The sequence below is a fragment of the Amborella trichopoda genome, chromosome 1, assembly GCF_054954075.1.
Source record: "Amborella trichopoda isolate Santa Cruz 75 chromosome 1, AtrichopodaSantaCruz75HAP2 v2.0, whole genome shotgun sequence".
In the NCBI taxonomy this organism is placed as follows: domain Eukaryota; kingdom Viridiplantae; phylum Streptophyta; class Magnoliopsida; order Amborellales; family Amborellaceae; genus Amborella; species Amborella trichopoda.
The window spans coordinates 45,116,635-45,130,988 of NC_142336.1; the positions used below are offsets into that span (position 1 = coordinate 45,116,635).

A 14,354-nucleotide genomic window follows, 5' to 3' on the forward strand; every position below is an offset into this window, starting at 1 on the left:
GCCCATCCCCTATCCCTTCTATCCCTTCCATGTATGAGGAACTTGGCATAATACACTCACCCCCTGTCCCTTCAACGTGTAAGTAGTGCTCTCTTTTTTAAAGTTCACAGTAGTTAGTTGGCCCATCCCCTAGCCCTTCCATATGTAAGGAACTTGGTATAATACACTTACCCGCTGTCCCTTCCATGTGCCCCATGTCAAAGTTGTGCTCTCTCCGTTTTTAAGTCCAATAGTTGGTTGGCCCATCTCCCTTATCCCTTCCATATGTAAGGAAATTTGGGCATAATACACTCACCCCCTATCCCTTCCACGTGTAAGTAGTCCTCTCTCCTTTTTTAAGTCTAGTAGTTGGCTAGCCCGTTCCCTATCCCCTTCCATATGCAAGGAACTTGGTATAATACACTCTCCTTCTTTTGGTCCTACTACACCTCAAAACGTTCCACGTGTAGAAAAGCCATGTGCACCAACCGCTATTGATGAAGAGAAGCAATGTCTTTTATAGAACCCAATGCTTCTCCAAATTTATGATGTGGGGCAGTTTTGTCTCTTCTCAACAACGACATATTCTTTCAAGTAGGGACATAAAAACATTGTGATTGATATTTGCTAAAAATAAAAACGCGATTTCGTAATCAAATCAAGAACTATATGAAAATATATATATATAAATATAAAACAAAAATCTTGATGCATTTGAATTTCTAAACTTGAGGAAACAACATTTAAATTTTCATCAAATTCAAATCATTTTCATTATTTTAGTTTGAATATTACAACCGCCCATGTTTCTCTACTAATGGCCATAACCAAAATTGATAGAGAGAGAAGTATCTTCAATAAGACTTTAAGAGTTTGAGGAATATTCAGTAATCAATAAACATCCAAACAAGCAACAACATTATATTTTCACAAAAATAATGAAAGTACATAGTCACCACCCCTAATATTTATTAAAAACTTAAAAAATACTAATTTTAGGATTTTTTTGATTTTTTTTTTTATATCAAAACTGGCTGATCTAACCGATTCTCCAATCCACCTATCTGACTCAGTTTTGGGATGTCCCATATGGGTCACCAATCCCTTTTTTTAAACCTTGCTATTTATATTCAATATGTACGAGAGCAAACGGAACGGACACTACTTTTGATTTGCTCACATCCATTTAGTAATGTTGGGTTGGTGATCCAAAGTCACACCCAATGTCTTTTCTCATTGTTCATGGACAGTGAAAAACCGCTTTCAATGGGAGCTTTATAAGCCATTGTATGAAGAGAAAGAGAAAGGAGGTTCTAGAAAGTAGAGCTCTTGTTAGGTAGAGATGGGATTTTGCACAAATGACTACCTACCATTCGGGTGATTTAGTCATCATTTTCTATTGTAGGCAGAACCATGGAGATGGAGTCCACAATGGAGGTTAGATGGATGGCTCTCTTATGGTAGTGGAAAGGAAAATCTCTAGTGCTTTACCGTTTCCCATGTATTTACCGAAATCTTGCAATTTTTCCATGATAATAAAATCATTTATTGGTTGTTTCCCATGATTGTAGCCAAATTAGGGTGAACTACGTATATTTGTGTGTTGATGGTGATTGGATTACTGTTTGTAGTGTGTGGTTATGTCTTTGGATTCTCAATTTTACTTTCCCTTGGTTTTGGGGTGTTTAGAATTGTTGAAATCGATTTGCCTGTGATATGCGAGTTGGTTTCAAGGTGCTAGATTTGTTTTAGTAAGGGGTTCTCATCAAATAGTATTTGAGCTCAAGGGCCATGTGTAGTACTTTGGGAAAATGGCTAGTTACAATTTTGAAGAAGATAAGTTTGATGTGAGGAATGATTTTGACCTATAGAAAATAAAAGTTCATGATATATTAGTACAACAAGGTCTTTATAAAGCACTATAAGGAAGATCTATGAAACCGGAAAGTATGAATGATGATGATTGGGAAGAAATGGAAATTAAGGCTTTCGCCACTATTCACATATGTTTAATGAATGAGACACTATTACTATTAGTAGGAGAAAAGATGAAGGTGGATTTATAGGCAAAGCTAGAAAACTTGTATCAGACAAATTCACTCGTAAATTAAATTTTCTTAAAAAGAGAATCATATTCATTGAGGATGAGAAATAGTATGAACGTATCAGAACACTTGAATGAGTTTTAACAAAATAATTTGTCAACTCGAAAGCATCATAATGAAGATGGATGAGCCAGATAAAGCTGTGACATCGCTATGTTCGTCACTGAAGTCTTGTGACAATCTTGTTACTATATTGAGTTGTAACAATAAAGAATCCCTCAATTTGGATTCCGTTTGTAGTGCAATCGAAAGCATCAGAGTGAAGATGGACGAGTGAGATCAGGCGGTGACATTACTATATTCATCATTGGAGTCTTATGACAATCTTGTTACTACATTGAGTTACAACAATGAAGAATCTCTCAATTTGGATTCGGTATGTAGCGCACTTCTTATCAATGAACTTCAAATGAAGATATCGGCAGATGATTTGATGGGTTCAAGGATGGATGTCCTTGTGGCAAGAGGCTGTTGGATGAATAGGGTGGTTCATCAAGAGATTCTTCAAGTAACCGATCAAAATCAAGAGAGCTGTATGACAAAAGTGGTTATTGATATTGTGGTAAGTCCAACCACAAAGAGAAAATTTGTTGGGAAGAAAAGAGATAAATTCCTCAGAAGGTTTTGGTTCGAAATAAAATGCAAAGGTGGAGCTAAGAATGAGGCAAACTAAGTTGAAGAATCAACATTTGGTCATATTAAAGATGAGGTGTTGATGGTGTGGTACAATTCCATTTATTACCAAAGTTAGGGCTTTTGATAGTAGATCCACACATCTTATGTACCACATAGAACATGGTTTGATGCATATGAGCCATGTGATGGCGGTTGGCATAAATGAAAACTACTCTAATGAGTAAAACAATTGGAATGGGCTCCATTTGCATAAAAATGTATGATAGTATTGTTTGGGCACTTGAAAATGTGATGCATGTATCAAATTGAAGAAAACCTTTATTTGGCCTTCTTCTCTAGATATAGAAGACTACAAATTTATCGAGCAAGTTAGATTGCTCAAAGTTTTAAAGGTGGCTCTAGTTATGATGAAGGGAGTTCGAGAAGGAAACTTATAGATTGTTAGGGAGTACAATTGTAAATGAAAGAGTAACTTTGGTTGTAAATAAAGAAGAAGCTCGACAAAGGTTACATGGTTTGACAATGGAAGATCTTGATGGTGCAAGCAAGGCCTAGATGATGATATTTGGAAGATGGAGAAATTCAGGATCTGGGGTTTCCATAGGAGGGTGGAAAGCCTGAAGGACCTTGGCTAATTCCTTCAATTTGCTCCATTTTTTGCCCTTATAATAGACTGTTTCACATGGTCTTGTACATTTCTAATGCAGATCAAGATCTGGTTACTCAAAATTTTAAATTTACTTTTAGAGTCTAATTTGTTTTAATGAATCCGTTCATTGTGTTGCAAGAGTTAGTTTTTTTTAGGAAATTCATTTTCTTTAGATAAGTCTTATTTTAGGTAAGATTTATATTTTCCATACTAATAGGAGATAAAGGTATGTTTTATATTGCAAAGGGATGAGTTCGTTTTTCCAAGAAGGCTTGTGTTGCCTTTTGGAAACTTGGGTTATGGATAAGGACGTGAAGGATTTTGTTTTCCTTATGCATAGCATTGTCCTTATCTTATTGGGTGCTTAGGAGGAAGGAAATGAAATTTTGGCTGGCCCCTATGTTTTAGGGTAGATGCGTATTTTTTTATATTGAGAAATAAGGATTAGGATTTGTTTCCTATATTGGTAGGAATAGATTAAGTTGTTTCCTTTTTAAATTAAGTCTTTAGAAGAGATAAAGACGTTGGAGGGTTGTGCATCCTAAAATTAAGTACAATGTTATCTGTATAGCGAAAAGAATTTGTTTCCTTAATTTGATTTTTAGGGAAGTTATCTTATGGTTAGTGGGGCATTAGAAATTGAGTTTATAAAATAAGATGGAACATACATATAAGGGGAGGTTGAATTTTATGAAATAAATAAAGTTTTATTTGGAGAGAGAGAGGACCTCTGTGGCTGTTGTTTCTTTTCTTGAGTTTGGTTCGTGTCAGAAGACTCGTATCTACACATTTTGTTCTTTCTTCTTGTGATTCTATTCTCGTTTTTATTTCTTTCTTTAAAACACGGTTAATTTTTGCCGGTGTTGTTTGCCAGTAAATTTTATACTGCGTCAGGTGCTATCAAAGCCTAGACTCTTCTTGTGCGATCGCATGCTTGGCATCATGGTTCATGGGTATCCGCAACAAGAAGGTGCCGGGAATGAGCCAATCCAATGAGAGCGAGACCTCCATGAGATGGAGTTCGAAAATTTGAGAAGGCAAGTAAAAGAACTGACCCAACGCTTGGCGCAAAATCCAGCCCCGACACACTATAATGACGGTAGTGAGTCGGAAGCTACTTTTAAGAACCCGTTCCATGCATATACTCTGCATCGGGAACCCCATGTTCGGGATAATAGATCTTGGGATCTAGGTATTAAAGTTGATCTACCAGAGTTTGTAGGAGGATTGCAAGCGAAAGAATTCGTGATTGGATTGATTTTATCGAACACATATTCGAATACAAAGAGGTACCTGATAATAGGATGATTAAGCTTGTGGCTATTAAGCTTAAGGGCCGTGGTCATCAGCATGGTGAGAGCAATTGAAAAAGACTCGGGAAAGACAGGGAAAACTCGAAAATATCTGGTTGAGAAAAGATGAAAAAAAGGTTGAGGGAGCAATTCTTACCTTTTAACTATACTCAGACGATGTTCAGCGACTTCATACCCGTTGGCAAGCGGGGCGGTCTTTTGATGATTATACTGAAGAATTTTATCAACTAGTTGCACGGAACAACTTGTCGGAGACTGAAGAGCAACAGATTGCCCGATATATTGCGGAACTGTGCCAATCAATTCACGATATCCTAAGTTATACTCTCTATGGACTATATCAATACCTTATCAACGAGCTTTAACTATAGAGAAGCAACAGTCCAAGAGCAGGGCTAGCGTAGCCACTATAGGAGATTCGGGTCTCCGAACAGGCCAGTTTCAAGATCGTGGTGCTAGGCATGAAGATGCACCATCTGGGGGCCATAGAGGTGTCATTGCAGCACCTATTAATCACCCAACTACTACTGGTCTAGTTGCTAGAGTTCAGGGCAACAACTTAACTCTCTGTTGTTTAAAGTGCAGGGAGGCAGGCCACAAGGCTGGAGACTGTAGAAAGCTGAATAGCCATCTTGATAAAAGCAAGAAACTCATGATTGTGAATAAGAACCTAGAGGATACTGATGGGTATGATGGTGATTCAATTTATATTGAGGAACCAAATGTGGATGATCTTGTCTATGGAGATATTGGAGAGTCCTTAGTTATTCGAAAGAGCTTACTAAAACCTAAGTAAGAAACTTAGGAGGATTGGTTGAGGACCAATATTTTTCACATCACCTGTACCATTCGAGGCAAGGTGTGCAAGCTTATTATTGATAGTGGGAGTTGTGAGAATGTAATATCACAAGATGTGGTCACAAAGCTCAAGCTAGGCATATAGAAGTATCCACAACCATACAAGCTCACTTGGTTAAACAAGGGCAATGAGGTACTAGTAGAAAGTAGATGCCATGTTTCTTTTTCTATTGAAAAAAATATTTTGATGATGTATGGTGTGATGTGGTTGCCATGGATGCTTGTCATCTATTGTTGGATAGACCATGACAATATGACCATAGAGCTATACATGATAGGAGGAGGAACACATATACTATTTGGAAAGATAGTAATAAAATTGTATTAGTTCCCATGAAAAAGGGAATTACACTTGAGTCTAAACCAGGGGAGGGTGTAAATTTACTCTCAATGGTTAACTCTATGGAGGAGGTTCAGGAGACTGGGTTAATGTTTGCTTTAGTGGTTCATGAGGAGGATTTAGATCGTGTTATTCTAGAGGGGGTCGAGCCTATCGAATTATTTGATGATGAAAAAAAGGAAGCACTTAAAGGAGAATTCATAAGTGAGGTTAAATCAGTCATCAAACATTCTTAGCTTGAAGATGTTAGGGCTGAGCATAAACAATTCATATGGCAATACGATGACCCATTCCTCGAGGGTTTATCAATTTCAATACACAATCGTTATTTTTGAATAGTATTCTAACCCACAGGTTTCATGATCGTGTTTACAACATTCGGATCGAAGAAGGTGGCCGGACTAATACAATGTTCATCTTACTGCAATTTAAAACTCGATGATGAGTTTTTCCTGACCCGGGGAGAATGAACCAAATAAAGATTTGGTCGCTCAAAATTTTAATTTTTATTTTTAGAGTCTTAAATTTTTTTTAATGAGTCCATTCATTGTTTTGCAAGAGTTAGGTTTTTTTAGGAAATTCATTTTCTTTAGATAAGTCTTATTTTAGGTAGGATTTATATTTTCCATACTAATTAGCGATAAAGGTATGTTTTATATTACAAATGGATGAGTTCATTTTTCCATGGAAGGCTTGTATTGCCTTTTGGAAACTTGGGTGGATTTTATTTTCCTTATGCATAGCATTGTCCTTACCTTATTGAGCGTTTAGGAGGAAGGAAGTGAACTTTTGGTTGGCCCCTATGTTTTAGGTAGATGCGTATTTTTTATTGAGAAATAAAGATTAGGATTGTTTCCTATATTGATAGGAATCTTTTGAAGAGATGAAGACGTTGGGGGGTTGTGCATCCTAGTATTAAGTACAATGTTATCTATGTAAAGAAAATAATTCATTTCTTTAACTTGATTTTTAGGAAAGTTATCTTACAGTTAGTGGGGTATAAATTTAGTTTATAAAAGGTGGAACATACATATAAGGGGAGATTGAATTTTATGAAATAAAGAAAGTTTTCTTAGGAGAGAGAGAGGCCCTTTGTGAGTGTTGTTTATTCTCTTGAGTTTGGTCCATACCGGAATACTCGTATCCGCACGTTTTATTCTTTCTTCTTGTGATTTTCTCCTCGTTTTTATTTCTCTCTCTAAAACACGGTTAAAGTTTGCTAGTGTTATTTAACGGTAAATTTTATATTGCATTAATTTTATAGTAATTATCCAATGAATTATCAACAAAAAATTAACTTTACTAATCAAAATGGGTTTGAACGACGAGTTTCCTGCCGTCTAGCTCATTTTTTATCTGGATGACACTGTTCATGTCGTTTGGATTGTTATCTATAGAAAAAGTAATTTCTTGGTTAGATGTTACTAATATGTATGATAGTTGTCGTTGTTATCTTTTCTGGAACCGTATGTTGTATATTTATGCATAGAGTTCTTTGCAGATTTTCTAAGACTCTATCGTGGTATTAAAACTAGGTTCGATCTTGGGACCTGTGGATTATATGCCCACAACGATTCCCCTGCGAACAAAACATATTAAAATTGATTTGTCACTTTGTTCGACATCATTTTCTTTATGGCATACTTACTCTCCATTTGTTACTTTAAATGATCAATTAGCAGATCTTCTCACAAAACCCACTTCCAGTATTCGTTTACGTTACTTACTGTCCAAACTTCAGCTGCTCTCTCCAAAACCATCTTGATTTTGAGGAGCGGTATTATCTATAAAAATAGTATATCTCTTGATTAGGTGTATATCTCTTAGTTAAGTATTATTGATATGTATGAGAGGTGTCGTTCTTATCTTGCTTCAACCACTCACTCCAAAACCATCTTGAGTTTGAGGAGGGGTGTTATCCATAAAAATAGTATATCTCTTGATTAGGTGTATATCTCTTAGTTAGGTATAATTGATATGTATGATAGGTGTTGTTCTTATCTTTTTGTAACCGTCTGCTGGTTGTATATTTATACTGGCCTTTTATATTCTTTTATTTATTAATAAATAGAGAGTTTTCTATATGTTCTTTGAAACTATCATAGATGACATAGTTCCCATTTTTGACCCTCATAAGAGTCTGTTTGGGTCATAATTTTCAAATCGTAAATCGGATTTAGGTGATTCTTGGACATTTGAAAAGCTTGCGATCTCTCCATAATTTAGAATTAAATTTAGTCTAATTTGAGTAAATTTTGAAAGTCTAAAAGGCTAGGACTTCAAGATGTCATTTTTCAAATTTCTAAACCTCGGATTGGTGTCAGAGTTAGTTTCCTATGTTTATTAGACTCATAGGTGTCTAGGATGACTAGTTTAGGGTATTAGAATGTAAGAATTTAGAAATTAGCCAATTTCAAATTAAGAAATTTCAAAACCATGCCATTACTAAGGTACTAGTCCAATACAAGGGTATGGAGCCGGAGGATGCTACATGAGACCGGCAAGCGTTTCCCTCATTTTTCAGCCTTCCGGCTCCTAGGGAGGGATGCATGTGACGGTTCAATAGAGAAAGACGCATGTCAATTTAATTGATAAGGGAAGTGCAATATGACAAATCAATTAATAAGGATAAGGAAGACATGTATGCAAATTGGTTTTAGGGAATAAAAGAAGTGAGTAGGATTGCAAATTGGTTTTAGGGTATAAAAGTAGGGAGTAGGATTGCAAATTGGTTTTAGGGAATAAAAGCAGTAAGTAGGATGAATTATAGGTTATGATTCTATATTTCCTTTTATGATTTGATTGTTGGCTATGAAAAGGAGGGTTGGATAGAAGGTAGGGCACACAAGAAATTGCATCGAGTCTTATAAGCATGTACCCCCTTGTATCGTTCCCTTGGGTTCATTCCAAACCTACACAAAACAACAAAATGACAGTGACCCAACCATCTTCCAATTCGAAAACCATCAATTTAAAATGACAATCATCCACAAGGGTGGGTGCCTGTTATGTGGATTACACATTATCCACACGTGTGGTACAATTTTCATTCACACGTGCCCCTCGGAAAGAAGGGTTTATTTGTCATCAATTGTTGCCAATGAAATTAGGCGGCACCTCAATAAAAGCAGGGGGCCTTTGGTAGATAATGGATGCAGACCTTATCAAAATCCCAGCCGTTAAACCCCATATCACATACATCTTTCCATTTTCGGACAAGAAATCGAAGTAGTGAAGCAAATACCTGCTACCCCGCCACTCTCTCTCCTCGCTCCTCCTCTTCTCATCCTGCAAAATCCAAAGGAAGTAATGGAAATTGTGACTTGTGTGCTAGGCCCCTTGAACTTGTATTCAATTTGAGTACGTCCAACGGCCGCAATGCGTTTATGGTCATTTAATAAAACCAAAATTAATGGGATGATACCCATGAACCCCGGTTTAAAAGAGAAAAAAAAACAGAAAAGTATATAAAAAATTCATTTGTTAACTACATTTAATGTTAAAAAAGTAATAATTTTTCGATCTTTACAACACCATCCAATTTAATATCTAACGACAATAAGTGATTATAACCTCTTTGTAAAAATAAATAAATAGACCCATAGCATAAATTCTAAAATATAAAACACCACATATGTGCTTTGTAGCCAAAACAGCAGCATAAGATGCAGCCCACATTTCCATACCCTTTTTTAAATTTCAATCTGAATATAGAAAAGAGAGTATATGTTTGATTAGTGGAAGAGGTGGCTCCTAAAAGATTGCAAAAGCTGCCTCTTCCACTAAAATTGGAGGCAGCGGGTTAAGGGGCAAAATGACCAGATGGCCCAATACGGCTCCAGGGCTCCATCCAAAAAACCTAATGCCTAGGCCACAAAATGTGACTCGGGGGTCCATCATTTTTCTTCAGTTTTTTTTTATTTTTATTTTTTAAACTAGGCCCGCCCCTAAGAGGATTAGGGCCTCTGTAGTGGGTCAAGGCAGGGCCAAGCTTGGTCACCCCTAACTGCGTGAAATATGCGGCTTCCCACATACTACATAAACTTGTGCCAAAAGATATTCTATTCTCATCGGAGTAGAATGTCCATTATTACCTCGGGTATGTACCCTACATAGAATTAATTTTAATTCCAAATTTTGAAAATTAAACCTCTTCAACCTATAGATTAATTTCAATAAATTTTTTTTCCTAATTGTACTTCTATGCGCTTGAAAAAAATAACGTCTCGAGAATGAATAGAGACCATTGAATTTTTTAATATGAGATTTAAGTGTTAAAAAGCTCAAATTTCCATTTTTTTTTTTGAGACATCATCTAGTAATTCTTAATTAGTTCGCAAAATTTTAAATTGAAAAAAATCCCCCTAAATAGGTCTTTTGATGGAGGGAGTGAAGTGAACTATGCTCCCAAGGAGCATAATATACCTACTATTGTAGGTCTTTTGATGGAGGGAGTGAAGTGAACTATGCTCCCAAGGAGCATAATATACCTACTATTGTTTAGAAAGCTTGGACTCTCAAGCCAGCGTGGCACTTCCTCTCAGCGTTCAAAAAGTCGGCCGAGGTACTCGGGCTTGGGCCCTTGCCAAGTCCGACTTGTTATGAGTTGGAGGTTCAACTCGAAGATCTTAAAAAAATTTAAAAATTATAAAAAAATCTCAAAAATAAGAAATATATTTGTAACATGTTTTCTATCATTTTCGCAAAGATTGGAAAGTATTTTGACCATAAATACTTATTTTTATATTTTTCATCTTTTTTAAATTTTTTGAAAATACCCCCGATCACAAACTCATTTTTTAAAATCTATTTTTTTGCTAATTTTTTTAACAACAATTAGTTGTGTTTTGTTAAATTTTACTTTCTATATATTTTTCCTATTTTTTGAGATTTTTTTATATATTTTTTATTTTTCTAATAGTTTGTCGGCCCCTCTTAAACTAAACGAGAAGTGCTACTATATTAGAATCCATAACTTCCGGTAATCAAATACCAAGGATAGAGAAAAGATATTGTATATTATGAGATCATTTGATTTAGTTTCAAGGTGGTCACAATTACACTTAGCTATTAGATGTCAAATTGGTTTGATGGTTTGGGGTGTGTCTTAAAAGTTTGATATTTTTTTTTTTAACATTGAGTATAATCAATGACACTATTACCACCACCCAATTTAAAATTAGAGCGATGACCTCATGGCTTAGGGTGTATCATAAAGTACGATAAATTTCTCTTTGAACATTGAGTATAGTCAATGTCACTCTTACCACTGTTACTACCACCCCATTTGAAATCACATGGAGTCGCCTTTGTACCAAAATAAATGGCCTCTTTGTAAAGAGGAGAGAAACTCTCACTTTTTTAACTTCAGAATGCACAAACTAAGTGGCCAGATGTAAAAAAGGAACTCAAAGTATGTAGAAACGAACCTTGAGGAACATCTCTAATGGAGCGTCAAAAATGGAGTCCACCTCTTCCGGGTTTATGTTGGGTTTGAAAGCTTCCTTGTCTGAGAGTATGCCTATTACTGGTACCACTTTCATGAGATGCTGCAACACAAGAAGAGAGACACATCGTTTGAAAACAATAGGAATGAGAAACCAGAGAATTGAGAAAGAGAGAGACCTTGGATAAAAAGGGCTCGAGGACGGCTACGATGCGAACAAGAGCAGGGTCCAACCCGATCTCTTCCCTCGCCTCTCTCAACGCGGTCGCTGTGTCGTCTGCATCTCCTTCCTCTGCTTTTCCACCTGGAAGTGAGACTTCTCCTGATCCATAAACAAGAGCAAATTCTAAGTAAATACTAAATACTGAAGATTTTCTACTGTTTTTTCTTTTGCGTTTCACGACTCTTAAGTATCTTTCCAGCAGTGGGTTAATTGAGTTTAGATTAACTGTCTTTGCTTTTCGAATTGCCAATTTGGGGTACTCAATTTAATTGGGGCTTTGCAAAAGTTGCATTTGATTTGATTTTGGGTCCCCTCGTTTCATCCATTATAATGAGAGAGGTCAATAAAAATCAGAGGCATTTTGATTGATGCATTGCTTCCTCGAGTCTAATTGAAAAAAAAACGAAGCAAAAACTGCTAATAATTTTGGTGGGGTTTCTGTTCAAGCCAGAGATCCAGAAAGAGGGGCCAAAAAAAATTAATTTGACCTAAATTTCCAAAAATCTGGAGCCAAATCCTTTAAAAGTCAATCGCTTTTTTAATACGAAAATTTGATGGTAAAACACCATCAAGGAATTTCATGTAAACATCAATGAATTGAACCAAAGATTCAGAAAAAAAAAACATTTACATTTTGTCCAAAAGGGCATTTACTTTAAATTTTAAAATATTATACAAGAGAAAATTCAGAAAAAAAAAACCCTATTCATGAAATTACTTAAAAATCAAAATCACCAAAAAAGAAAGATGCAATTTTTCACCCAAAAAAGAAAAGATGCAGTAAAATTGCAGAAAGGGAGAGACCAACCCGAATGAGTATGGAGATTAGATGATCTCTTGGTAAGAATAACCCTCAGATCTCCACATTCGTTCTCAAAGAGGCATATGAGGACCGCTGCTCTCCCCGGTTTTCCTGAGGAGAAATAGACCTCTCTCTCTCTAAAATAGGAGGATACTGAGGGCTTGTATTCTCTGAGTTGTTGGGCTAAAACCCTCAATCTCTGGCTTTTCCAAGATTCCTCTGATAAAAAAATAATTGGGTTTTTGTTGCTGCTCTCCATGAGATTGGCTATGGACTTCGTTGCCATACAAAACCTCTTCGAAGCTGCTGCAATCATGGGCTTATAACGGAGGAAGCAGAGAGAGAATGGTATAGAAGAAAGGTTGAGAGCAACACAATTAGTGCGGTCAAAACAAAAAAGTATTAAAAAATAAAAATATTAAAAATTCTTTAAAAGAAAAAAATATATATAAAAATAAAATGAAACACAACACGGGGTACTAAAAATAGTATGTAGTGGTTTAAAAAGCGGATGGGTGACTCGGATTGGGCATCTCAAAAACACATTCGGATCAGCGAATCAACTAATAAGTCAGATTAAACCTTAAAAAAAAATCTGAAAAAATTATTAAAATTCATTATAAATATTGTTTTTTAAGAATTCAATAAGAAATGAAAGTACTCCATTAAGAATTTTCATTTCTTTGCATGAATATGCGAATATTGATTTGTTCTTTCCCTGCATGAACTACTATTTACCATTTAATTTACATCACACAAAATGATAAATATATAATTATCATGAATTAAGTATATCATCATACATGGACTACAACAAATAAAATAACAGACGACGTCGTTCTTCATCTTGGTCATGCTGGTGCTATTGATTGAATTCAAGTGACAATTCATTGACTCATTCTAAAAACGAATCATCCAAATTAGTATGCACCTGACTATACTCAAATCCCTGAGTGTTAGTGTTTTGTTGTGGTCTTTATCCAAAATCCTCGAAGTTTGTCCATCCTTCATGCTCACCTACATTATCATGCTTATCCCTACCCTCTTGTGTTGGGACTCGATATGTGAATAATTTGGCTGGGATTGGGTGGCCTCAGAATCATCATCTCTCTCATTTTCCCTTAGACCCCCTTCCCACTCTCCTTCATTAGGTGCAATATCACCAACATCTCCGACAAATTGTGGATATGTTAGTGGGCTGCTACCTCGCTCATACTGTTCATCACCTTCTTCAAGATCTTCCTCACCGATAGCCTCAAAGAATGCTCTCTTGTGCAACACTAACTTTTCTTATTCTACTATCTATTGTTCTGTTGTGTCTGTGACAAATATTGTGTCCAAATCTATCGACCCATAGTCTTCAAGCTTCCTTCTTATTTGTCGCTCTCTGAGGTTTAAGTTGTAATGAACGTAAACTAGTTTATGAAGCTTCCCAGAAGCGATTCGATTCCTCCTAGTAGTGTGCAACCATTAGAACGTACTCCAGTTTCGCTTAAAGTCAGTAGCAGACCATGTCTGGGAGAGCATCTTGATTGCGTCCTCTTTAGGTGAGGTGCATCACTATCATATATCTCCCACCATTCAGCTGGATTAAAATGTAAAAAACATTGTAAGGGCAAGAACAATTCATAAGATTAAATATATGAATGAACAGAATATTAGTTAGGGGATAACCTGGATCCATCTTAGTTCGAGAATTCCTAGCAAGTCTAGTTCCGCAGGATCCTATATCATCCCTATACATAGCAAGCTAAAACAAAATATTTCGTTTTAATGCATTATTCCTCACAAATATAACAACTCAATCAAGTTCTTACTCAAATATTAAATAATACCTCTTGTATTGCTGCTACCTGGTTTCGATGGCTTCTCTCTAACCTGACAATAATGTATCTAACCTCTTCCATAATCTTGTGGGGATGTTCAAGTGTCAAATATAACAATTTTGGGTTGAAGTAGCAACCTAGAAAATATATAGATAGAGAAATGTCATTCAAAATTTC

General features: G+C 36.0%; 1 protein-coding gene across 1 annotated transcript; it reads right to left on the bottom strand.

Annotated features, from left to right (window-relative positions):
* Positions 1-8,829: 8,829 nt before the first annotated feature.
* On the bottom strand, positions 8,830-12,811 carry NUDT22 (nudix hydrolase homolog 22). The gene is made up of 4 exons (XM_006852442.4): positions 12,358-12,811; positions 11,506-11,648; positions 11,310-11,429; positions 8,830-9,168 (listed from the first exon to the last, which is right to left on the bottom strand). The coding sequence occupies exons 1-4, from the start codon at positions 12,665-12,667 to the stop codon at positions 8,968-8,970; spliced, it is 774 nt and encodes a 257-aa protein (XP_006852504.3). The 5' UTR covers positions 12,668-12,811; the 3' UTR covers positions 8,830-8,967.
* Positions 12,812-14,354: the final 1,543 nt, after the last annotated feature.